This window comes from Meriones unguiculatus, chromosome 7 (assembly GCF_030254825.1).
Source record: "Meriones unguiculatus strain TT.TT164.6M chromosome 7, Bangor_MerUng_6.1, whole genome shotgun sequence".
Classification (NCBI taxonomy): Eukaryota; Metazoa; Chordata; class Mammalia; order Rodentia; family Muridae; genus Meriones; species Meriones unguiculatus.
The window spans coordinates 21,879,886-21,903,663 of NC_083355.1; the positions used below are offsets into that span (position 1 = coordinate 21,879,886).

The 23,778-nt window shown below is 44.7% G+C and overlaps 1 protein-coding gene and 1 long non-coding RNA gene across 4 annotated transcripts; one reads left to right on the top strand and one right to left on the bottom strand.

Moving 5' to 3' along the window:
* The first annotated feature begins 13,698 nt into the window (after positions 1-13,698).
* Positions 13,699-18,000, top strand: Krt10 (keratin 10). Of its 3 annotated transcripts, none has more exons than XR_009592783.1 (8): positions 13,699-14,345; positions 15,160-15,242; positions 15,609-15,765; positions 15,870-16,031; positions 16,118-16,243; positions 16,489-16,706; positions 16,950-17,387; positions 17,620-17,758. XR_009592783.1 is itself a non-coding variant. In XM_021628980.2 (8 exons), exons 1-8 carry the CDS (start codon positions 13,749-13,751, stop codon positions 17,724-17,726), a joined length of 1,797 nt encoding a protein of 598 aa, XP_021484655.1. In that variant the 5' UTR covers positions 13,699-13,748; the 3' UTR covers positions 17,727-18,000. The 3 variants fall into 3 exon arrangements, 2 of the variants coding, with proteins under 2 accessions (XP_021484655.1, XP_021484656.1); XM_021628980.2 differs by having other exon boundaries at positions 16,950-17,296; positions 17,620-18,000; XM_021628981.2 differs by having other exon boundaries at positions 16,950-17,276; positions 17,620-18,000.
* Positions 18,001-19,568: 1,568 nt separating this feature from the next.
* Positions 19,569-22,862, bottom strand: LOC132655144 (uncharacterized). Its single transcript, XR_009592784.1, has 4 exons — positions 22,779-22,862; positions 22,626-22,685; positions 20,494-20,573; positions 19,569-19,844 (listed from the first exon to the last, which is right to left on the bottom strand). It is a non-coding gene; the product is annotated as an uncharacterized LOC132655144 (long non-coding RNA).
* Positions 22,863-23,778: the final 916 nt, after the last annotated feature.

A 23,778-nucleotide genomic window follows, 5' to 3' on the forward strand; every position in this document is an offset into this window, starting at 1 on the left:
TCTCCGCGTCACTAAACTCAAAAGCTAGCCCAGCGTTAGGTCCTTTTCAACTGGCTCCACATATTTCAGGAACGCATGGTTGCTGACAAACTGTCTAAGCCAGAAAGGGGAGACAGTTCTAGTTCAACGGGACCAAGTCTAGAAAACGGCTGTGATTTCCTTGATTAACGTCACTAACAACAATTCTGCGGCAGGTCTAGTTTCATCAGGAAGCTGTGTCCTCATCAGTGAGCAACGTCCGCTCTGAGTACAGAGGAATGGCAGCAAGGATCCCTGAGTCCTTGTGTAAGGAGGCTGAGGAGGATAAAGAGCTTGAGGCCAGCCTGGGCTTAAGTGATGCTGCCTCAGAAGAAATGGCAAAAGGGAAAGAGGAAGAAGAGGGTACTTTTGAGTAGGTTTTGCATTTGTTATCTCTGATCTACAAAGTCCCTAAAACCATCTTTCTATTTTTTTTTTCATTATCAGTTCTTGAGTGCACGCAGGAAATAAATCCTTTAACCAACAAACTAGCTAAAGTCATGCTTATTAATATCATTCCTCAAACCACTAATGGGAATATGAGGGATAAGAAATAAGGCGAACAGAGGGCTGTCCACAGACTAAATCAAGGGAGTTTTCTTAAGATGCAAATTAGAATCCCCTTGGAAATTTTGTCATGGTTCATAATCTGTTCCTCAGCTTTCTGGATCCAGGAACTGAATGTTGCCATACCTGGATGTCACCTGGCATTTGGCGCCAAGCTATGCCAACTACATTCATATAGTACTGCTGTGTGGATGGCGGTTCCAGTTTAACAACGAAGGCTGTACTTTCCCAGTCTCCCAAGAATAATTTCCTGAGAGCCCAGCTTCCCAACATTCACCACATCTGGCTTTTCTAAACTGTAGGGTTAAAAAAAAAAAAAAAGACATACATGTATGTTTTTATAAACTCCATTATGATAAATTTTAAATTATTCTTCCAAAACTTTGTTTCGTTGGGGTTCATGGGATAGGCAGGTACAGACTTGTATTCGCAAACCCTCACCCAGGGCTCCTTGTTACTATTATTTCCGGTGTTCTTCCTTTTCCAGGCTTCTGCCTGTTCTGCCTCGCGTATGGGATCCCTGGGTCTTCCTTTTTTGCCTTCTGGAAGGAAACATTTCCTAACTACCTTTGAAGACTCCATCATCTAGCCCACTTCCATTTGCCGGTGTGCCCCATATATCCTTGCCCTAACGACACCTGTTTGTCATGCCTTTGTCTTGCACACTCACTTGGAATGTTTTAGCAACACAAGAAGAAGGTGACTTCATTTCTCTCCACCCTCTCCTTCCCTAACGATGAAGGATCTTGCTTCTGTGCCATAAATTATATGGAAAATTGTTGTTCAGGGATCTCCAAGGATCTTGTGGCAAGAGCATAGATGTTTCTCTCCTGGCTCTCCTTCTCCGTGCTCTCTCTCTCTCTCTCTCTCTCTCTCTCTCTCTCTCTCTCTCTCTCTCTGCAGAATGTGACACTCACAACCTCAAGAGACTGCCAGGTTAATGGCCATGCTTCCATCCACTCTGGTTTCCTGAGCTTTCCCCGGCTTCCAGTCCACTCCTTTTCATTTCTTTTACTGAGTGCTTTTCTCTGAGCCAGACCTAACCCTGAGGGTTTCCTCGCCTCTCAGTCTCCACCTTCAGCTCCCCCTTCTCTGGAGAAGTCAGGTGTTCCTAAGGCTTCCTCTGCTGCCTCAGTGTGAATCAACTTGGCCTTCAGCTGTCTGCTACACTCACATCAATCTCAGTGTTTCTTTTACTTTGCACAAGCGGTCAGGTTGTATAATCTATAAATTATGAAGACAGGGGCTGTAAGGGTAATTTTAGTTAATACCTTCCAGTGATTCACTGCCTAGTCACAGCGGACAATGGTAACTTATAGGATCTTTTCCAGAACAATCTCTTTGAAACTCAAGTTTGAATCTTTGATATTGTTGGCCAGCCCATTTCATTAACATGTTACATGCTGTGGTATCCTTGGTCTTCTTTCTCTTTTTTTTCTCCCCAGGGGATCTTGCACAATCCATGCTTTCTCTTTGCCAGTGACTTCCAACCCCAGCTACATACATGTCCCTGAATCCTGAGACGCACTGCCATGGCCTAGCTATGCCTACTTGGCTGTTCCCTGGGTACCTCATCTCCAACCTTCTTGTCCCAAATTCACTGGCTTTCCTACAAGGCCTGACCTTCCTTTGTAGTCACATCAGTTAATGAGATTCCTCAAAGCCCAAACCAAGAAATCTCTTTTTGTCTTAGACTCCCCCACAATCAACCTGTAGCCAGTCACCGTCCCAATGCCGCCATTCAGCTCCTATCTTTCCTTCCTTCCCACACTACCGCCACCTTCTTGGTGTCTCATTGTCTTTTTTTCTCCCCACCTCAGGCCCTTGAAAATCTTATCTCACCTCCTTACCTCCAGTTCCCCTAAAATCTTTCTAGTCCAAACCCAAACTTATAAATGTTAAGGCCGTGCTCATCTCTGGTTTGATGGGTCTCACTTGTCTGCCCTCTGACTGGAATGAGGTTCGGACTCCTTTAAATGGCATGAAAGGACCTTCCTAATGTGGTCCCAGCCTATTTGCAGGCTTATCACTTGGCACTCACACACACCAACTTTATGCCAAGCCAAACTTTTCAGTTCTTCACCCTGCATGTTTCCCTCTCCTCTGCACACGCAGGCTTCTTTGTCTGGTGTGCTGTTTTAGGCAATGACTTCCCACTCACCATTAAAGGTGCAGTGCCCGAGGCTTCTCCTTAAGACCTCCAGAAACTCCTTTTTTTTTTTTTTTTTGCCTGTAACTCGCATGTCCTAAGCAAACCTGTATTGGGAAGCTCTTGTCCAGCTGGCGATTACTTGTGTCTCATTCCCTGTGCTCCCTCCTGAAAGAGCTGGCTTCCTTAAGGGTCAGGTCTATGTCTCACTCAACCTTTACCTCTACAGACCCAAGTAAAGGGTCCAGCAAAACACGTGTAGACAGTAAAAAATAAGTATGATTTAAAAAAAAAAAAAATCAGAACCAACTCCTGTCCCTGTCCTTTGGGACAAGGGACTAGGGACAGCAAAGGGCTTTCCTTACCTTTCTTGTTTCTGCAAACCTTAAGGTCAAGTTGTACTAATCTAAACAATACAGAAACTTATCTTCTCCCAAGTTTTCACCCCCACCATGCCTTAAATTCTGCTCAGGTCACAGGCGTGGGTTTCTTTGTTGTCGTTTCTGTTTTCTTCTTTAATCTAAACAGCTTCCCTGAAGCCTCTGCACTCCTGCCCACCTCTCCCATCGCTAAATCACACCTCAGCCTGAGTCAGATTAGCCGGATGACAATCCGCCTGACGCCTATTCTCACGGCATTCTCTACAGGGAACGCAGAGGAGATAGGCAAGTGGAGACTGACCGGGGACAACAAACTAAAGGCTGGGATGTGGCTTTGGGGTGGCAACATCAGAACACGGGACCAGTTGCTGGCAGGTGGGGGAGGGGGGCTGCAGAAAGGGAGAAGTCAGCAAAGCAGGTATTTAACGTCAACGTCAACGGTGGAAACTCAAGTAGATGCTGGCTCCTATCCGCGCGCAGAGCAGGGAACACCCTCTCTCACACTCAGCTTGGCCCCGCCCCTACACTTGGCAGTGCAGGGGAAGAGCTCATTGTCTTCTGTTACCTAACTCCTGCTAGCTCCTGCAGCCTCCCCTCGGTTTCCACCCCGCGCCCCCATTATCTTTTCTCTCCTCTGGTAAGGGAGTGGAAGGAAAGAGGCTGAGCTGGTTTCTGCTGTTGCCCAGACTGCGGCCACAGAGGCGATTGGATCTCCACTCACCCTTCCACCTGAGAGGTTCTCTCACCTCCCACCTTAACTGCAAACAGTGAGAAGGCTTTCCGAGGAGAGGAAGGAGACTAGGTTTCCACACGACAAACACACCGTGCGTCCAGGGCTGTTTCTGCCTTGTGAGGCTGGCACACCTTTAAGAAACTCAAGTCAAGCTGTGAAGAGGATGTGCCACCACCAACACCAAGACTGGAAGTTGGCATATCTCACTGCACCAATTCTTTCTCCAGACATTCCGTCCACTCCAGTACCAGGGCAACAGGACAATCATTGCTGTTTCTGTTCATTCGCTGTTGGGTTTGGAGCTAGGGGCTGATTGTATCCCTCTTACCCACTTCTCTCATCCTCAGAGTCACACCTTAACATGATTCCTTCCTCCCTCCCTGAAAATGCCAGAACTCCCCTTCCTCTACACGTGTCCTGCAGATGGGAATCAGAGATGGCCCATAAGCAGTACTGTGGACTGCTCATCAGTCATGCAGCATAGAACCTCCTGCCTTCTGCATGACCTATAAGAAGGGACTCTGCCTCTGCCTAGTAACCCTCAACTCTACTTGGAGCCCCCTCTGTGTCTGTATCTTTCTTCCCCCTAACAGCCCTTCTAATAAACCTCTTATCCAAGAGAACAATCCACCTCAGTGTCCCCTGGACCCTTATAGACTTTCTTTTCCTGGGTGCTGACTTTGAGGACTGGCCCATGGCACCGGAAGCCATCTGTGTTGAGTAAGAGGGGCAAATGTATAAAATGTGTGCCTTTTCCTCTACCTACTCCACCACTTACTTTCTGTTTTGGTTTGTTTTTTTGTTTGTTTGTTTGTTTGTATTTTGTTTTAATTTTTATTTGGATGTGTGTGTTTGTTCATTTGTATGTGTGCATGTATGTGCAAATATGCACATGTATGTGAAAGTGACTTTCTCAATGACCTTCTAGTTTTGTTTTGTTTTGTTTTTTAAGACAAGGTTATACTGAACTTGGAAATCACCAATTTGGTAAACAGCAAGCCTGAGGGATCCTCTGCTCACCACCCTGCCACAGCTTAGATTTTAGCCACACGCCACCGGCCCTGATTTGTGTGCCATGCTTGAGACCCAAACTTAGATCTTCATGCTTGCGTGACAAGCACTTTTCAGACTGAGGCATATCCCCAGGCCACCCATATGTCTTCTTTAAAAACAAAATAATATCTTTTGCTTAGAGTGGCCTTTTAAGTGTGATTTCAGCAGATGTCTGCCCAACCTCCTCTTTCTTAGCCAGATCTGAAATTCCTGTTGCAAGGAACAGCCTTTCATTTCACAATTAAAAGAGCTCAAAGCACAGTTTGGCTAAAGTTCTGAAATGCAGACAGCAAACAGGCAGTGTTTTATCAGTGCCCACGAGCAGCGGTGTGTCCCCTTAAGACGAGTGAGAAATCAGATCACAAGAAAGCCCTCAGCATCAGATAAGGTGCAGACAGCACATCAGGAAGAGGAGGGAGGAAGACCAGGAAGGATGACGATGCCAAAGACCAAGCTTAACGTCACTGTTTCTCCAAAGACAGCTTGATCCAGCTGGAAGTCCGAATGGATCCCTAGAATCAACCAACGTGCACTCAGACGTGGGCCTGGGGTGACCATCAATGAAGAAGCATGCATGGCAAACACACATGCCCAGGACCCAGGACAGCGCCGTAAGACTGCCAAGCCATCCATTCCCAATCATCCATCGCTGCTTCCTGGCTGTGGGTGCAAAGCAGGCAGCTGTATCATGTCCCCACTGTTGGGAACCCACTGTCATGCCTTCCCCAATCATGACAGACTGTTCCTTCAAACTGTGAGCCAAAATAAACCCTACCTTCCTTAAATTTAAAAAAAAAAAAAATCAGCTAAACCAAAAGGAATACTCTTCAAGCCCGCTTACCTTCCAGTCTCCATTCAGTTCAGTTATATGGAGCCTGTGACAATAACAAGGCTCCATCTTCACCACGGCAATTTGCATTTCTGGGAGAGACTCTGAAAGCACAAAGCAGAGTTGAATTCAGTGTCTGGCAATGAAAGGTCGGGCTTGAGGCTATACCTACAACCTAATGACGAGTGTCATGTCCATTCTAGCTGGGACACTAATTCATCACTTGGGTCACCCTCCCCCAAGCCTCAGTTTCCCCCTCTATGAGGAGAGACCAATAGTTTCCTACTCACAGGTTGTCAAGTGAGGGAGTGTACATAAAACCCTAACACAGTGTCTGGCAAGCTAAGCATCAGTGATGATAGTCAATGCTTGTCTGAAACCCAGCCTGGGGTCCAGCCTGGGGTCCAGCCGGGGTCCTAGAGCACAACTGTTCTTATGCTTGATGATCTCTGCGTGAGGCACAAATGCCAACATTCAACACTCCAGGCTGTAGGGTCTTCGTGTGTAATAAATAAAGTCCAGCTTCTTACATAACTCTGCAAATATCCACTTATTTATCTAAACCAGAAAACTCCTTGGGCTTAGTCGAAGTCTCGATTTGTAGTGGACTTCAATGAATGCAAAGACTTGTGGAGAATAAGCAACGGTTGAGTGCTCAGCCCTGAATAAGGCGTGTATACCACCCCTCCCCCAAGGCTCAAGGGACACCGTGGAAGAAGGGTAGGGAAAACCCAAATGACCAGAAGAATGGCTGTGCAATGTCATCTTCTGGGCATGACACAGTCATTGCAAAGAGGAGACCAGACCAACTGCTGTAATGTGCGCTGGGCCTGTGTCAAACCGGCCCCGGCAACAGTCGCGGGAGGGAGCGGGGCCCGTGGGATCCTGCTCTTTACTCTTGAGCTACTGGCTGCCAATAGAGTCCTGAGGAGGAGCTGGGAGTCGCCTTCAGTTGTGTTCTCACTGGCGAGCCCACCAGGTGCCAATGAAAAGTCACGAAGTTCCAAAGCCACAGCCACATAGAGGGCCCTGGTTGAACTCGATGAATCACAGAGTAAAATTAAACTAAAGGACAAGCCTTTGGAGAAAGGGATTTGGGGCAGGGGACGGGGCAGTGACAGGGTAGAAGGGAGCTAACAGAGGACTGGGGACGAGAGTGAGCAGAATGCACTATGTCCTTGTAGGGAGTTGTCAAAGAAGAAATTTAATTACCTTTTCTTAAAAGAAAAAAAAAGGAACTAGAAAATTCTACTTAGCCCCACATTTTAACCGAAATAAATTTACAAAAGCTGGTGAATTCCAAACCAGCAAGGCTCTGGTTTGGTTTGGTTTGGTTTGGTGGCACATTTAAGTCGGATTTGCACGCTGTATTGCACTGTAGTGCCCAAGACTTAAGAGTCAAAACCTGAAGCAAGGGGATTAAGCTCCAAATGGAAGCTAGCAGCTTCTGGAAAAACCAGCAGCATAAAAGGATTAACACTGCAATTAGGCACAGTGGCTAATTGCATCGATTTAATGACTGTACCTGGGCTTAGCACAACCCTGACAAAGACTTGAGAACCTGCAGAAATGCAAACAGGAGAGGCCCTCAGGAAGTGCGGGCCAAGCCATGGGTGTAGAAACTGGCAAATCTGACCACTCGCCCATTCCTTCTTTTTCTCTCCAACTCTGCCTGGTTTTTCTGCTACAGCGTCATTTTTTCTAGTAGCAATAGTAAAGAAAATTTATCCAGTTTAAAAATAATAATAATAAAATAAAATCCCTGTGTACTTATTAATCTTCTAAGTCACAATGCTGGAAAATACAGTTTTAAGTCATTTCAAGGGAGTTTGAAGAGTTGCTCGGAAAATACGTGTGATGAAATTCCAACAAAGCCCTTTATGGGAGACTTTTGAGCGAACTACATAAAGTTGCTGTCAGGATTTGATGAGACAAAGATGAAGGTAAAGTGCTTAGCACAGGGCCTGGGACTTGGAAACTCTCAAGCCGAGTGTTCGTTAAACAGTTTAATCCAAGGTATTAACTAGTCTTGGGATGTGATCAGTCTCCAGACCTGTAGAGCCAGAATGGTCACGGACAATTTCCCCAATACAACTGCATTATGTTTAAATAGTTATTATAGTCCTCTGCATTCTTAACTCCCGAGGAAACATGTGACTCCAGATAAAGAACTACACTTGTAATGAAATTAGTCATTTGTTGTTTGTTTTTTTTTTAAGGCAAACATCTAAGAATTTTCTAAATAATAATATTAAAAGATTAATTTTATTTCCTCTTTCCCTTCAATTTACACATTTTATACTTAATTAAAATAGCTATAGAAGGTAATTATTACTGTGTGGTTTAACTTTTATATCCCATTTCTAAGCCGAAATCTTCAATATTCTATTTAGGTTTGCATAAACTTAGTGAGAGAGAGGGAGAAGTTATACCCAGTGATACTATAGTTTAGACCCAGCCATTCTTTAAATTATCAACATGGATGAAGAACAACAAATATTCCTAAAAGAATTTCGTATATTTTTGAAAGTAAAAAACAGCTGTTAGATTTCGACAATGTTCATCTTCAGCCTTTTAAGACTGGAGTCATGCAGGTTGGTTTATTTGGTTCGTCCAGCTTTTCTATTTTCTTACGGAAACCAAAATGAAATTACAGTTCTGTCTTCTCTTCTATGTCAGTTTCCCCCTCCCAAGGCTTTCACAGACCAAAAGGAAGAAACCTGTGATACACAAGAGAAACTTACAGGCTGAACCATGCTTATTGACCCTACTTTACTCCTTACTCACAGGGGTGCTTAAGGAGAAGGCCAACTGGCAAGTAAATTCAAATTCCATAATGCAAGTCCTTAACTCAGTGGTTTACTAGCATCAAGACAATCTCAGCAGATCAAACAAATGACTTGATTGAAGAGGGACAATATGGTTTAAGGTCCATCTATTCTCAGGCACACCTCACCAAAAGCATCCTGTGAATGTTACAGCGAATCTTAAACTTCTTATTCTTAGAAAACATTTTCACATCCACAAGTGTCATCGTTTTTCCCCCCAAGCAAAATCAACTTTTGACTAGCCTTTCGGTTTTCAACTTGCAAGAGTGCCAACATGTCTAGCACAAATGTTCAGAGAACAAAAGCAAAGAAAAGCAAGTGAGGGAGGCAGTGAAAACTCCTCACAGAACAATGAGTATCTGCCAGGTGTGCCAAGAATCTAAGGCATCAGCCATTCTCCGGAGGAAGTCAAAGGGCCAATCTCCTTGGGAAAAATGATGAGGAGGCCTGCACTCCACACCAAAAAAAACACTCAATGCCATATGAGAACGTAGAGACAGCCTCGAGATGGCCTAAAGATGGAAAACTCACGAATAAGGTGGCATCTTGGGCAGAGTCTGCAGCTGAGCTCAGATGATTTGAACAAGCCAGCCACAGGGGGAAAAAGCGATTCCAGACTGGAAACAACAGCAAGGGCCCCAACACGGAACCCAGCACAGTGTTTTAACTGGAAGTTAAAAAGGCCTCCTTGTAATTAAGCAACATTTCAGGAAATGCTAACACTTTTCATTGGCTTGTATATTACTCTACTTTAATATTTAGTATCACTGGACTCCGTATTTTAGAGATGATAACTTGAAACACAGAAAAGCTGAGTGTCTTGCCCAAGGCCATGTAATTACTTTATGAGGATGCAGCTTTCCTTCTACCTTGCCACCCTCACTGCAGGGGCCATTCGATTGGCTGGATAGGGGGTGGGGGTTTGGTGGGGATTCGGGGAAGGCTGGGGGAGAAGAGCCAGGTTATAGAAAAGACTTAATCCATCACAGAAGCTTGAGCATGATGCTGAGGTGGTGACGACACTGCCTCCACGGCATTAATCATGCCACAGCAAAGGGACTGGATCTCAACTGACACAGTGAGGAGCTAAAAAATAAAATAAATAAAGGACTTCAGAAGCTGGTGAAATCATCCTGGGGCAAATATTGGAAAGCCAAGTTTAGAGCACTAGCAGCAAAATATGACAAAATAAGTGAGGTTTGGGGTTGGTAGGAAATGGATAAAATTAGTTTAAAAAAAAAAAACAATGCAATCAAATATTGCTCACAGAAAAATGGATGACACGTTCATCATAGAGTAAGGCAGGCTCAAAACTCTTTCTCCACCCTGCTCTCCCCTCTGGCCATTTTCACCCTCGAACCCTACCCTTTCATTATTTCAGGGTGTGTGTGTGTGTGTGTGTGTGTGTGTGTGTTCATGTGTACACATTATGTATACGTACATGCCTGTGAAGTAGTCAGGCATAGTCAGATGTCTTCCTTGCTGTCCACTTTACCTTTGAGAAGGGTTTCTCACTGGTCCTGGGGTTTACCAATTAACTAGACTGGCTGCTCAGCCAGCCTCAGGGGACCTCTTGTCCCTGTCTCCCAGCACTGGGACTTCAGGTAGGGATCATCATGCTCCCCTTTTTCACACAGGTTCTGAGGTACCAAACTCAGCAAGCACAAACACCAGCGGCTAAGCTGTCTCCCATGGCCCATTCTTTCATATTTTGCAGCCCTAAGTGGTTGTAAGAAACAGAAATCAATAATGACAAAAATATTTGCCAAGCTCTTTTTCTGTGCCTGCCATCTGCTGTCCTGTGTTTTATATTTATTAACTTATAAGTCTCCGAAGATAACTCCATAGAGTAAGCGAAATTATTATTATTATTATTATTCCTACTTTAGAGAGAGGAAACATGGACCAGGTTACACAGTATGACTCAAGAGCCTACCCACTGAATAGATGCGGCAGCCTCCCATCTCAGGCAGCTCCCATCTCAGTTCAGACAAAGACACTGGGAGGGGTGGGATGATACTAGATTACCTGCAGACTTAGGGCCACTGAATTCTGCAAGTTCTCCAACGAACAGGCATGGTCCTTATCAAGACCTTATCATCATTTCTCAGCTACGCAACTCTCCCACAAGACTCTTGGAATCCTGTTCTGTGCTCCCTTAGCACTGTGCTGGTATCCTCAAATGTAGCCTAGGTTGCTCTATCACTCTCCCTGATTCATGGGTATGTTTGTTTGCCTCGCTGGAGACACTTTATACCCCTTGAGGAGCAGGCGTTATATCACAGTCACCCACGTAAACCCAGGTCACACTGCAGGTGCTCTGTTAAACCAGTTAAAGGAATGAATAAATTAATGAATATGGACGACTTGTTCCAGCTGAGCTGGTCTACTTTGAATCTCCACCTGCTTGGTATTTTTTCACTTCCCAGAACAGCCCTCTCTGTTGTTGGACACACCACATTGAAAACTCCAGCCCATCCTTCGCAGGTCTCCGCTTAATTCTACCCGTAAGGTAAAATTGAGCCCAGAGGCCTCGTCAATCTTACAATGCCAGGTCAGTGTCATGGAAACCATCACCTCTGTCACTCTATCAAAACCAGACTCTAGCACAACTAGCTGTGCTCTTCGGGGATAATAATTCCTATGAACGTCTAAGGGTTAGTGCTTCCCAGCTATAAGGTTAGGTAAAGAACTCCTGTCTTAGAGAACTGTGGGGAGACTGAAAGTGAACCACCTGAAGACCGCACATGCTGGGGAAATGTGGGCTCCTCCCAGATCCCACACTCCTTTGCCCTTCTGGTAGCACTTAAGTCTCAGTGTTTAGCACTTCCCTTCAGTCAGACTGCAGGGACTTGGAGGGGTCCTTAAGGACAGGAGCTAGGTGTCACCCACATCCTTCTCAATCTCTCCACGTGCCTTACACAGCAAACACTGACGACAGAGAGATTAGAGGTGGGTTAGGACAATCACATGTAGGCCATGGCAGGACTAGAGTCAAACATTTCCATGCAGTTTTTTGCTGTAGAACTATCACATGGCTCCTCTGATCACACTCTTGCCGAAGGACTAGATTCAACCAGTGAGTGCAATTAAAGACAAAGGTTTGCCCCTGTGCCGTGGTGGGTAGCTCTTCAAGCTACTTGTTTAAATCAGTCTTAAACCAGATTGAGGTTTCCGTGGTTTTCACTGGTGTGGAAAATTTAGAGCTAACACTGAAGCAAGCCGAGGAAAATCAAAGCCCCAAATCCGTGGTGGCTGTCAGTAACATCAAAAGCTCTTTGCTCTTACCATCGAGTCTTGATAGCAAGGCTTCACCTCTCTGAACCTGCCAGTCTTTCTGCCCCTCCTGACTTGTCACGGCCTCCGTTTATCGTGTGGTATCTTCACAGGAATCAGTTCCCATGCTCAGGGCTTTTTTGTTTCTTTCAGCCGCTGCCCTACTTGCAGGTGCTGGCAAGTTGGAGGAGCTGCAGTCTGTGGCAACCTGCAGCATAACAAGCAGCTTTTCACGATGCTTTGACCACGCTCTCCCCCCCCCCCCCGCCACACAGACTCTTTTCTAGCTCCCGTCCTGTGGAAGGTGCAGCTACAAATTCAATTTGGAAAAGCAATTACCAATGGGATCATGCCAAGGCCCTGCACTTTCAGTATTTTCCTGCTTCCGTGTTCTTTTTGTTTTGCTTTTTCCCCTGGGGAGAAGCACGTGGTGAGAACAGGAGCCTTGGTTTCTCTGACAGCAAATCCAACACCGGAGAGAATGAATCTATAACGTGGAATAGTACAAAGAGCCAAATCCAAGATTCAACCATGCTTCCAACCGTAGTTCAGCCAGCCGCCGTTAGAAAACTCGCCACCTTCCTCAGCTTCACCTCCCTGACACAAAACTGAGGCAGTGACTGCCGAGCCCGTGTCGGTGAGCTATCCTGGAGAGTTTCAAATCGACCTATCCCCAAAAGCACTACCTAATCCTAAAACATCTGTGAATCTATACATGTAAATGTATGTGTAATATATTTTAACAAGAGCAATGTCATAGCCTATGGGTAGTTATAAAACAATTTTATGTCATGTAAAGTCTCAATTAGGGAATTCACTAGACACTGTCCCACTGAAATCTGTGCACAGGGTAGCCAATAAAATGGGTTTTGTTTGTTTACTGAGAAGGAAAATCTAGCTTGGAAACAGAGGTGCGAGTCTGGGTTATAAGTTGACACAAGAGCCATTCTGTGACTTGGATTTATGGTGCTACAAGAAAACTTTTTGTTGCAAGTCAAAACAGAGCCAAGTTCTTCCTCTGTAATCAGTCAGAGCTTAAGGCGATGCAGCTTAGTTCCTCGCTTCTTGTGCTTAGAATTTCTGCCCCTAGGTCTTCACATGAACCTGAACCATGAGCTTAAAGATATGAGATAGCCCAGAATAACTTCATGATTTCTTATTTCAAATAGTAGCATCATTGCATTTGAAGATTCCTTACTCGTTCTTGGTGTAGTTTCCTCGGCAAAAATATGAATATACTCTCATTTGCCAAATAAAAAATCCTCTACGTAAGAGATTATATATGTGTGTATATTATATATACATATAGGAATGTGCATATATTATATATCATATATGCATGTGTGCTATATTAACATATATATAATCTTCTGAATTGTGCTTCTTAAACATGGCAACTTTTCAGCACTAATAATTGAATAGCATAGCCTGGTTTTTCATTTAGTGTCAAGATCCTTATTACAGCATTATTTCAGCATGCTGGCTACTTACTACAATTCTTAAAGCTATCTGAAGCATGAATTTGAAAATTTCTTATTTCAACTGTAATCCGTAGGCAATTTTATTTTCTTAGTGAATACCAGGTGCAACCTAAATGAGCATGAGAAAACTTAAGATTTTTAATAGTTACTCAATGGTCTCTGAAAGGTAAAATGTCCACTCATCTGAACTCCACCCATTTTCAGTTTCAACACAGAAAATTTCCCATTTGTTCTCAGGGCAAATACAACAGCATTGAAAAGGTATTGGTTATTACTGCAGATAATTTATGCAATCATAAGCCGAAGATGCCAAGCTGGCAAAAAGAAAACCATGCAAGTAAGCAAACCCTGCCACCTGAGAGACCCGCCCTCTCCGTATATAAGGGCTCAGTCACTGTCCTCGGTAGCAGGCACTCCCTGAGCTCCTTCACACCATGTCTATTCGATACAGCTCCAAGCAGCAATCCTCCTCCCGCAGTGGAGGTGGGGGAGGAGGCTCAGCCTTCAGAATTTCCAGCACCAAAGGCTCCCACTGTGGAGGCTTTAGCTCAGGGGGGTTCAGCAGTGGCTCTTTTAGCCGTGGGAGCTCTGGTGGAGGTTGCTTTGGGGGCTCATCAGGTGGCTATGGAGGTTTTGGAGGAGGCGGCTATGGGGGAAGCAGCTTTGGGGGTGGCAGCTACGGAGGAGGCGGCTTTGGTGGAGGCTGTGGAGGAGGCAGCTATGGAGGAGGCAGCTTTGGGGGTGGCAGCTACGGCGGCGGTGGCTTCGGTGGAGGTGGCTATGGAGGAAGCTTTGGTGGTGTCTTTGGAGGAGACGGTGGTGGCCTTCTCTCTGGAAATGAAAAGGTGACCATGCAGAACCTGAACGACCGTCTGGCTAGCTACATGGACAAAGTCCGTGCTCTGGAAGAGTCAAACTACGAGCTGGAGGGGAAAATCAAAGAGTGGTATGAGAAGCACGGCAACTCGAGCCAGCGTGAGCCCCGGGACTACAGCAAATACTACAAAACCATCGAAGACCTGAAGAACCAGGTAAGGGCACTGTAAATTCCGGTTCCGATAGTTTCTATCCTTGGAAGGCGGACAGATGAAATTACGCTAAGCATAGCACAGCTGAGGGCTGTCTCTGTTAATTTTAATTTTTTTCATGTCAATAGTGTAACCAAGTCTCATCAAAGATATGTATGACCGTATGGTCATGTCAATCTTCATTTAGCATGTGTATCACCCTTCTTCCAAGGTGGCAGGCTAACGAAAACCTTTTAAGTTTTCACAAACGTAAAAGTGCGTTCACAGTTAAAATATGCTAGATCATGTACAAATGTGGGAACTAGAATAATTTTAAATGAATATATATTACATATATATATATGGCTTACTTACAATTATAAACAAGGAACTCATATCCAACACTAACATTACGGGAAACACCAACTTTCCAACACAGAAATGAGATAACCCTTGTCTCTAGGGACTATGTGAACTACATCTATAAATTCAGGGTATATACATTTAGAAGTATTATAACACATTAAACAAATACAAGTATGATTCACTCAAAAATTAGCTGTAACACAAGCAAATCACAACTGTAAAGGAGAGGGTCATAGCTGAAGGAATGTGCCTATACAATGCCAGCCAGTGCCTAGAAAGGAATCATGGCTGTAAAAGTACTGAAACCTCAAGAGGAAAAAAAAATATCATATGGGCAAATCTTTAATATTCTGTGCTTAAATTAACCTCCCTCCAAATTTTTGCAAGTGTATAAAAATGCAACACACCTCTGCTTATCTAAAAAGCCATAAACCCATCTGATCTTTTCAATAACCTGTGTCTCTCCCCCCAGATCCTCAGCCTGACAACTGACAATGCTGGTGTCCTGCTGCAGATTGACAATGCCAGACTGGCAGCTGATGACTTCAGGCTGAAGTAAGCTAAGTGAATGTGGCACAAATAGAGCGTGTGTTTAAAACAATGACCTTGGATGCCCACAACAGCTTTTACATTTTCAGGAACTCATCCAGAGTGAAACAGTTCTGAGCTGTTAAAGAAATTTTTAATTGTAATAATATCTTTTAGGTAATCTTTAAAAGAAAGATGTGTTTTAAATAACAGCTAACATTCTTTGTATTGAACTATTAATATTCCTACATTCCAGACTATTCTTAATATTCCTGTGAGTTTGTGTGTTACACATGTTGCCATGACGAATAAACCAAATCTGTATTTGCATTTGTATCAGTCTTTGTGAAAGTCTACCTTCATTCTCCAGTGTTTGTATCCTGCTTGTTTCAGATATGAGAATGAGGTGGCCCTGCGCCAGAGTGTAGAGGCTGACATCAATGGCCTACGAAGGGTGCTGGATGAGCTGACCCTTGGCAAGTCTGACCTGGAAATGCAGATTGAGGGTTACAAGGAAGAGCTGGCCTACCTGAAGAAGAACCACGAAGAGGTAACACATTTCTCCTCAAATAAATAAACAAATAAATAAATAGAAATTTTAAAAAATCGTCTTGGTCATGGTACATTCATTAATTCTAACTGTCCCACAAACAGGAAATGAGAGACCTTCAAAATGTGTCCACTGGTGATGTGAACGTGGAAATGAATGCTGCTCCAGGGGTCGACCTGACTCAACTGCTTAACAACATGAGAAACCAGTATGAACAACTTGCAGAAAAGAATCGCAAGGATGCAGAAGCCTGGTTCAATGAGAAGGTAAATGAAATGCCTTTCTAGGTGAAGCCCATGAAGATTTTGTTATCATGCTCAATTCTCATCTTTTCCCGTTTTTAATCCTCTAGAGCAGAGAACTGACCACAGAAATCGACAGCAACATTGAACAAATGTCTAGCCATAAGAGTGAAATTACTGAACTAAGACGTACTGTCCAGGGTCTGGAGATCGAACTACAGTCCCAGCTGGCCCTGGTATGTTAAATCTTGTAAAATGGTTTCTATTTTATCCTGCCACGTTTCATGCTTGGAATGAGTTGGGGGGGGGGGCAAGAAAGTAGAGTCGAAACCGAAGCTTTGTACAGGAAAAGAACTGCTAGCAATGAGGCAATCATGCATAAAAGTGCTGCCATCAGGCCTGAACCCTATTACTTTCCTTCTCTAACGTCTTACTGAGTAATTTCCATGTTTCACTATACTAAATAAAACCGTCTTCTCAGAAACAATCGCTGGAAGCCTCCTTGGCAGAAACAGAAGGTCGCTACTGCGTGCAGCTCTCCCAGATTCAAAGCCAGATCTCCGCCCTGGAGGAACAGCTTCAACAGATTCGGGCTGAGACCGAGTGCCAGAACGCAGAGTACCAACAGCTCCTAGACATTAAGATCCGACTGGAGAACGAGATCCAAACCTACCGCAGCCTGCTCGAAGGAGAGGGAAGGTATGTTGGAAACCTGCAAAGAGCCTCAACTGCTTTCATTCAGGATTCCACATAGCAAGGCTTATCCTAACCCAAGGACATGCCAGCGGGTAGGGTAAAGGAGGTGGTGATGTTTTCAGAAGTTAGGGCCGGTGTGTATGAATATTTGTTACAAATGCACGAACACTAACAGACAAACCACTAGATGGTATTTTCTCAAACTATTGCAACGGAACGCATTTGACCCTCACACTATTAATTTAGTTCCGGAGGCGGGCGCGGCGGCGGCAGCGGCGGCGGAAGCTACGGCGGCGGAAGCTCTGGCGGCGGCTACGGAGGCGGAAGTTCCGGCGGCGGCAGCTACGGTGGCGGCAGCTCTAGCGGCGGCGGCGGCTACGGCGGCGGAAGCTCTAGCGGCGGTGGCGGCAGCCACGGAGGCAGTTCCGGTGGCGGCTACGGTGGCGGAAGTTCCAGCGGCGGCGGCGGCAGTTCCGGTGGCGGCTACGGCGGCGGCAGTTCCGGCGGAGGCCAGAGCGGAAGCGGAGGGTTCAAATCTTCCGGCGGCGGCGAACAATCGTCCAAAGGGCCAAGGTCAGCAGAAGCTAGCTGGGGTAATCCGAATTAGTTTTAACTTTCTCGAAGGGTCTCGCCGCTCTTTAAACTCCAGAGCCGACTTTGAAACAACAGAAGATGTCGAGTCAGGTCTTCATTTGTGTTTTTAATCATATTATAGACGACATCAGTTTTTGAAAGTGACACCTACCGCTTGGAGTTGTGTTTTTTGGGAGGCTTTTTGGTTTTTGTTTTTGTTTTTTTAGATCAACTTGGAAAAGTTTTATTGTCTTCCTTTTGTAACATTAGCTTGTTGGTTAGCCAGGATCTCTACGAATAGTTTTATCTAAATTCTGCGGTTTTTTGTTTTATCATTCCACAGATACTAACAAAACCAGAGTGATCAAGACGATTATTGAGGAGGTGACACCTGAGGGTAGAGTCCTTTCGTCTATGATTGAATCAGAAACCAAGAAACACTTCTATTAAACTGCATAGAAGAGTCTCTTCACACAGGCCACAGCACAGAAGTAATGAAAACAAAATGTCCAAGAAAACACTTCTGTCCTGATGGTCTACCGAAATAGGTTCACTCCTTGAAAATAATGGTCTAAAAGGTGTTTTGTGGTTTCTGTATTTCTTCTTTTCATGTATCAGAAAGTGTTCTTTTGTGGAGAAAAAGAAAAAAGAAAACTTTCTCATTTACTAATTAATTTCTCATTTACTAATGAATTTCAATAAACTTTCTTACTGATGCAAACTATCTAAATTTGTCAGAATTATTATTTAATTGTGTGGGTGTGATCAGACCAATATGAGTAATCTGGGTGAAAAAGTCCATAGTGCCCACCTCCCAAAACTTACATTTTCTAAAGATACACAAAGAATGGAGAGATCCCAACTCTCTGCCTTTAAATTGCTTCAATCTTGGAGTTTTTTTAAATAATCTCAAATAAGATCCCCAATATAAAGGGAAGTTTCACATTCTCTTCTGTTCTGACTTTATTTTCTTCCAACTATAATACTGCTTCTCAAGTCTCATATGCTACCTAAGATACATCTTCCAGCAGAAGTCCAACAACAAAAACAGCCCAACAGAAATCATCAAAATTGTTACACACCCAATAAGATGATTTTGTCTGCCAGATGATAGCAATGGGTCCAAACAGACATCTCTAAATCTGCTTACCCCAACCCTTATTTTGTAATCAATATTAAACACCTGTTCTTTCAGTATACACTGAATTTTATCTCAACCAGTTAGACTCCCAACTGGGCTGGCTAGTTTTGTGTCAACTTGACACAAGCTAGAGTCAGATCTGAGAGGAGGAAACCTCAATTGAGGAAATGCTACCCTAAGATTGGGCTATCAGAGGTCCATAGGCATTTTCTTAATTAGTGATTAATGGGGAAAGGTGGAGCCCATTGTGGTGGTTCTGGGTTCTATAAGAAAGTGGGCCGAGTAAGCCATGAGGAGCGAGCCAGTAAGCAGCACTCTCACATGGGCTCTGTATCAGCTCCTGCCTCCAGGTTCCTGTCCTGATTCCTTCAATGATGAACAGTGATGAGAAAGCACAAAGAAACCCTTCCCTCCCCTAGCTGCTGTGGTCAGGGTCTTTCCTCACAGCAATATTAACCCTATAAGACACCAACTGACATTACTTAGTACTCTAGTTGGGTCTGAGATGGGAAGTCCTGATGTGCTTTCTAGTTGCCCGTGTCCACTGAGGAGCAACTTCAGCATCCTTCTTGATTTGAACTCCAGTGCTTTTCAAGATCTGAGCCGTAATCCCTTGCCATTTCGGTGGGACAGTACAAAATAAACTAATAACACACTTAGGAATGTGCCCTAGGGGACGGTACCCCTCCTCAGGCATTGAGAACCAGGCTTTCTTTTAGCATCAGGGGTCCCTATTAGTAAATAAACAAACAAACAAAAATCCTTCTCAATCTAGATGTGTTGAGACCCCTTTGTCAACCTACATATTTTGAAACTCCTTCGGGATACTGAATTGCATCCCAGTGCAAATCTAAACTCGATTATAATACTAGTGGAACAAGGACTGGGTCTGCCTTACCAATCCCTGTGAACCCCACCCTAACACAGTTTTCAGCACAAATTGTTAAAGCCCAGTAAGTACTGGTTGGGCAACAAACTTAGTGAGTCATATCCATATAAGTAAAGGCAGCACCTCCCAGGGTGAACCCAGAAATGCTGGGGACTAAGAACCCAGAGGAAAACGTATTTACTGGCACTGCATGACAATGCAAATGAGACCAACTCTTCTGTACATTTAATATGTGATTATTTTGAACACCTTGTAGGCAAAATGGAAATGATTCAGTTGAGCCAAAAAGGTAAAGAGTAGCCACGGCCCCCAGGGCCTTCCATGTGCTAGAAACTTTGCTGGCTCTCCGCCTTCCGTGCTTTCTTCTTAATCCTCCAGGAATGGCGACCCCAGTCCTGGCAGATGGCTGGAGTAGTAGTAGAGGGACTAGACTGTAATCAATGCAGCTGCTTCAAAATGTGAAGGGGGGGTGGGGGAGCTGGCCAAATGCCAGACAATCAAGACCCTGGAGGCATATTGTCTCCTTGTTCCTCTGGCACTGAAAGAGAAGGTAAGGGATGAGGCGAACAGCCCCTTTAAGGAGGTGATAAACATGTAAGCATTAGTGCAGAGAGAACCAGAGAACCCCCTGAGCATGGAGAAGATGGAGGACAGTGACAGTAAGACCAAAGGCTGCCTAATCGTGTCAAGGATTTGTTGTACATCTGAATATCAACAGCAAAATCTTTTCAGCAACAACCAATCCCAGGATCCTGCTGAAGGAGAACAAGGGCCACTCCTGTGTATGGTTGAGAAGGTTTTTATCAGAGAGAGAGAGAGAGAGAGAGAGAGAGAGAGAGAGAGAGAGAGAGAGAACAGCCAGCCAGAGGCATCTGGAAGAGTCCACACTGAATATGGCCAGCAGATGGACAGAGCCATGAGAGGCGAGAGTGGGGAAGAATGAGAGGGGAAGAGAAGAGAGAGGGCCAAGAGAGGGGACAGGAAAGAGGGAAGAATCAGGAGGAGCTTATGGACAAAGCAGCCAGGCGCCGAGAGAGGAGCAAGAAAGCATGTGGCTAAAATGACTGAGTGATAGAGCAGAGGGAAGCTGGCGGGAGTGGAGGGACACTCAGGGGCTGGCAAGGGTTAGGGCTCAGGGTCTGGGATGAGAAGTGCTGGAAGAGAAGCCAGGACTCTGCAGTGGGTACCTGGGAAGGAGCATCCACTTTGATACGCTAATAGGTACCTCCGTTGGCCTTCTGTCCTGTGTTTCCTCCAGACCTAACACCTACCAGGAAGAAAGGAGAGTTCAGGGTACCAAAGAGAAGAATGTAATTCAGCGGCTAAGATACAGCCACTCCCTTGACAAGCACAGCTGAGCAAAGCGGGTCACACACAGACTAGATCTTGAGAGTGAAAAGAAATTAAGAAACAGCCACTTCCTGTCATACATGCCACAGATGTGTCCATCAGGGACCATAAAGATCATGGACAAGGCGCTAAGGCCTTCAAATGGTAAGTCATGTCAGGGAAGGGTCACTAGAAAATATGACTCTTGAATTGCTCCTGGAGCATGGCAGAAACTGGCTCATTGGAGCTAATGGGAGTTCTGGGGCAACCCGGGACACTTTCACAGTGCTTCCGGGTAGCAGCAGCACCCAAGCTCTCCGCTGCTACTGCTCTAAGGAAACTGCCTCAGAATCACGATTGCTTGTCCTCAATTTAATCATATCCTCAAAGCCCATTTCATTGTTCAAGGGAACACAGTCACAATTAGACTTCTAAGAGGGAATTGGTCTTCGCTGCAAGAACAAATCTCAGTTCCTCTCTCTTCCATTCACCCCTGCCCTTACCTCAGCCAGCCATTGCTAGGTGCTATTTGGACTGTCTTCAGCATTTTCGCAGCGCCATCTGGTTCTGGCCTGACTCAGGTCAGCTTAACATCTCCCCCCAAGTTACTGGCTGGCTTTCTAACGGCTTCTCATACTGATTTCTATTCCATCCCCTGTCAGTCACCCTCTACATGCCAGCCAGTATAACAAAACGAGACAAGACAAAACAACAAACCAAAAAACTGCATTTCTCAATGGCTGCCTTTAAAGCTCAGAATCTAATTCAAAGTCCTTCCCTAGCCCAGTAGATCCTTTTATCAGCTGCCTCCTGACATACTATCAGCCATACATCCTCTGCTCCTTAAAGGCACCAGACTGTTCCTTTCCGCTACGTTCCCCAAAGTCTCATGTGTTGGAAATTTGGTCACTGGTACGGCAACGCTCAGAAGTAGCGGGGCCTTTTAGAGCTGACTCCTGCCGGGAGTTGGTCGTTGTGGGTACCACCCTTGGAAGGAACTGATGGGGTTCTCCTGAGACCTGGGGTAGTCCTCTGAAAGTGCTGTTGTGTAAGTGAGCCCGACGCCTCTGTGTTCTGGCTTTTTCCCGCACCACGTGATCTCTCCCTTTTACAGCACTCCCTCCAGAATGCCACCAGCATGAGGTTCCTACCCTGTCCTTGAGCCTCTAGACCTGTCCCTAAAAATATTCCCTTTGTTATAAAGTATTAAATCTCTGGCAACTGACTATCCTAATATAAAATAGGCTAATGGCTCCAAAGGTTAAATATAAATATTTTATTCATGATTATGTTCTCTTCCCTCTCCATGCCCCTGCCTAGAAAGTATTTTTCATCTTTCTTCTGTGTACTTAATGTTATTTCTTTAAAAGAGCACCCCTGCCTAGACCAAGTCTTCTTCAGTATTTGCGCATTGTTTCTCTCCCTAACTTTTTAAACACAATTTCTATTGTATGGTTATTTACTGAGGACCAACTCTCCACCAAAAAAAAGAGAGAAAATATCCATTACCTGCTGCTAGCATAGGGTCTAGTATATACTAGGTGTCCGTTAAATATCTCTTTAAGGCTTACTTAATTTTATTTCATGCTTTTGGGTGTGTTGCCTCCACGTGTTCTAAAACGCTCCACGCATGCAGTACCTGTGACAGCCAGAAGAGGGCGCGTCCACACTGGCACCGGAGCTACAGACAAGCTGCTACGTGGCTTCTGAAAACCAAACGCAGCTCCACCACAGGATAAACACTGTGACCAAAAGCAACTTGGGGACGAAAAAGTTTATCTCTTACAGCTGATCACAGACCGTCAGTAAAGGAAGCCAGGGCAGGAACCTGGAGGCAGGAGCTGAATGCTGCCCGCTGGCTTGCTCTCAAGCTCGGGTTTATCTTGCTCTCAAGCTCCCAGGACCACCTGCCCTAGCGATGGCACCACCCACAGTGGGCTGGGACCTCCCACTTCAATCCCAAATAAAGAAAATGCCCCCACACACTTACCTAGAGGCTAATCTGAGGGACGTATTTTTCTCAGTCTGGGATCCCCCTTCCCAAGGGACACTAATGTGGGTCAAATAGGAAAAAATAAAAATAAAAAAAGCTTATACAAAAGGAATATCTCCCTCCCTCATTCCCAGCTTTCTTGAGCTTCACCTTAGATGATGCCCAAGAAGCTCCTCCGGAATCTGCCCAGCGCACTATCAACACAAGACAATTTGGTCCTACATAGCTTCCAGCTAAGGGTCAAGGTTCTATCCTGAACGCAAGGAGCGACATCCATTTGAAGACCAGCACTGCCCTCTGGTGGAAACAGCACACAAGGGCAAGCATGGCCACCAACGCAGGGTCCGACCACTTACTTATTTACACATGCTTCTTGGGAGAAGCTTTTATTTGTATGTGTGCCACTCTATTATTAATTGCGATATATTGTTCACACGTATTTTGTGGAAAATATCGTATTGAGGTATGTATATTTGTGAAATGACTAAATTAAATTGACATATCACACACCTTTTTACGATAAGGCCACTTAAAATCTACTTGAATAAAATGCACTGCTGTTCTCTCTTATTTTGACATAAAATGTTCTCTGAGAAACATTTTTATTTACATAGGAAAATGCAGTCATATTACACCAATTAGTTGTCTGCTTGTTACTTGATTTTAATTATAATTATTGCAAGGAACAATTAGCAGTAACTAGTAATAAGGAGGCCGTTATGTAAAATCAAGCACTTAAAATTCTTAATATATGCTAATGTGCGTATTTGGTCTCAGCAGTTCAATCAGAAGGATGATTTCCCAATGCATAAACATTCTAGACTGTGGGTGACAGTATGTTAGTACGTATGCAAATAAGGGTGCATCAAAGAGCAATTATTCGTAAGTGAAACAGTCTCCTCGGGTCATTTCCCTTCAAGGGTGTGGCCCCCTGCCGGGCTGCCCATGCTCTAGGCAACCGCTCCACATCCGTGGGATATGGGCTCTGATAATTCAGACGCAGTGTATAAAAAGACATGAAGTTTGGAAGAGGGTGTGTGGATGTACGTCTGGAAGGAGTTGGAGAGGGGCATGGGTGTGATCAAAATGCATTGTTTTCGTCTATGAAATTCTCAAAGAATAAGTGGATCTCATAGCAGGAGAATCTCAA

Excerpts from the sequence above, each read along its gene's own strand:
- Krt10 (XM_021628980.2), top strand. The coding sequence starts at position 13,749 with ATGTCTATTCGATACAGCTCCAAGCAGCAATCCTCCTCCCGCAGTGGA. Across the intron at positions 15,766-15,869 it reads TGAAGAAGAACCACGAAGAG|GAAATGAGAGACCTTCAAAA; the intron begins GTAACACATTTC and ends TCCCACAAACAG. Across the intron at positions 16,244-16,488 it reads TACAGTCCCAGCTGGCCCTG|AAACAATCGCTGGAAGCCTC; the intron begins GTATGTTAAATC and ends CCGTCTTCTCAG.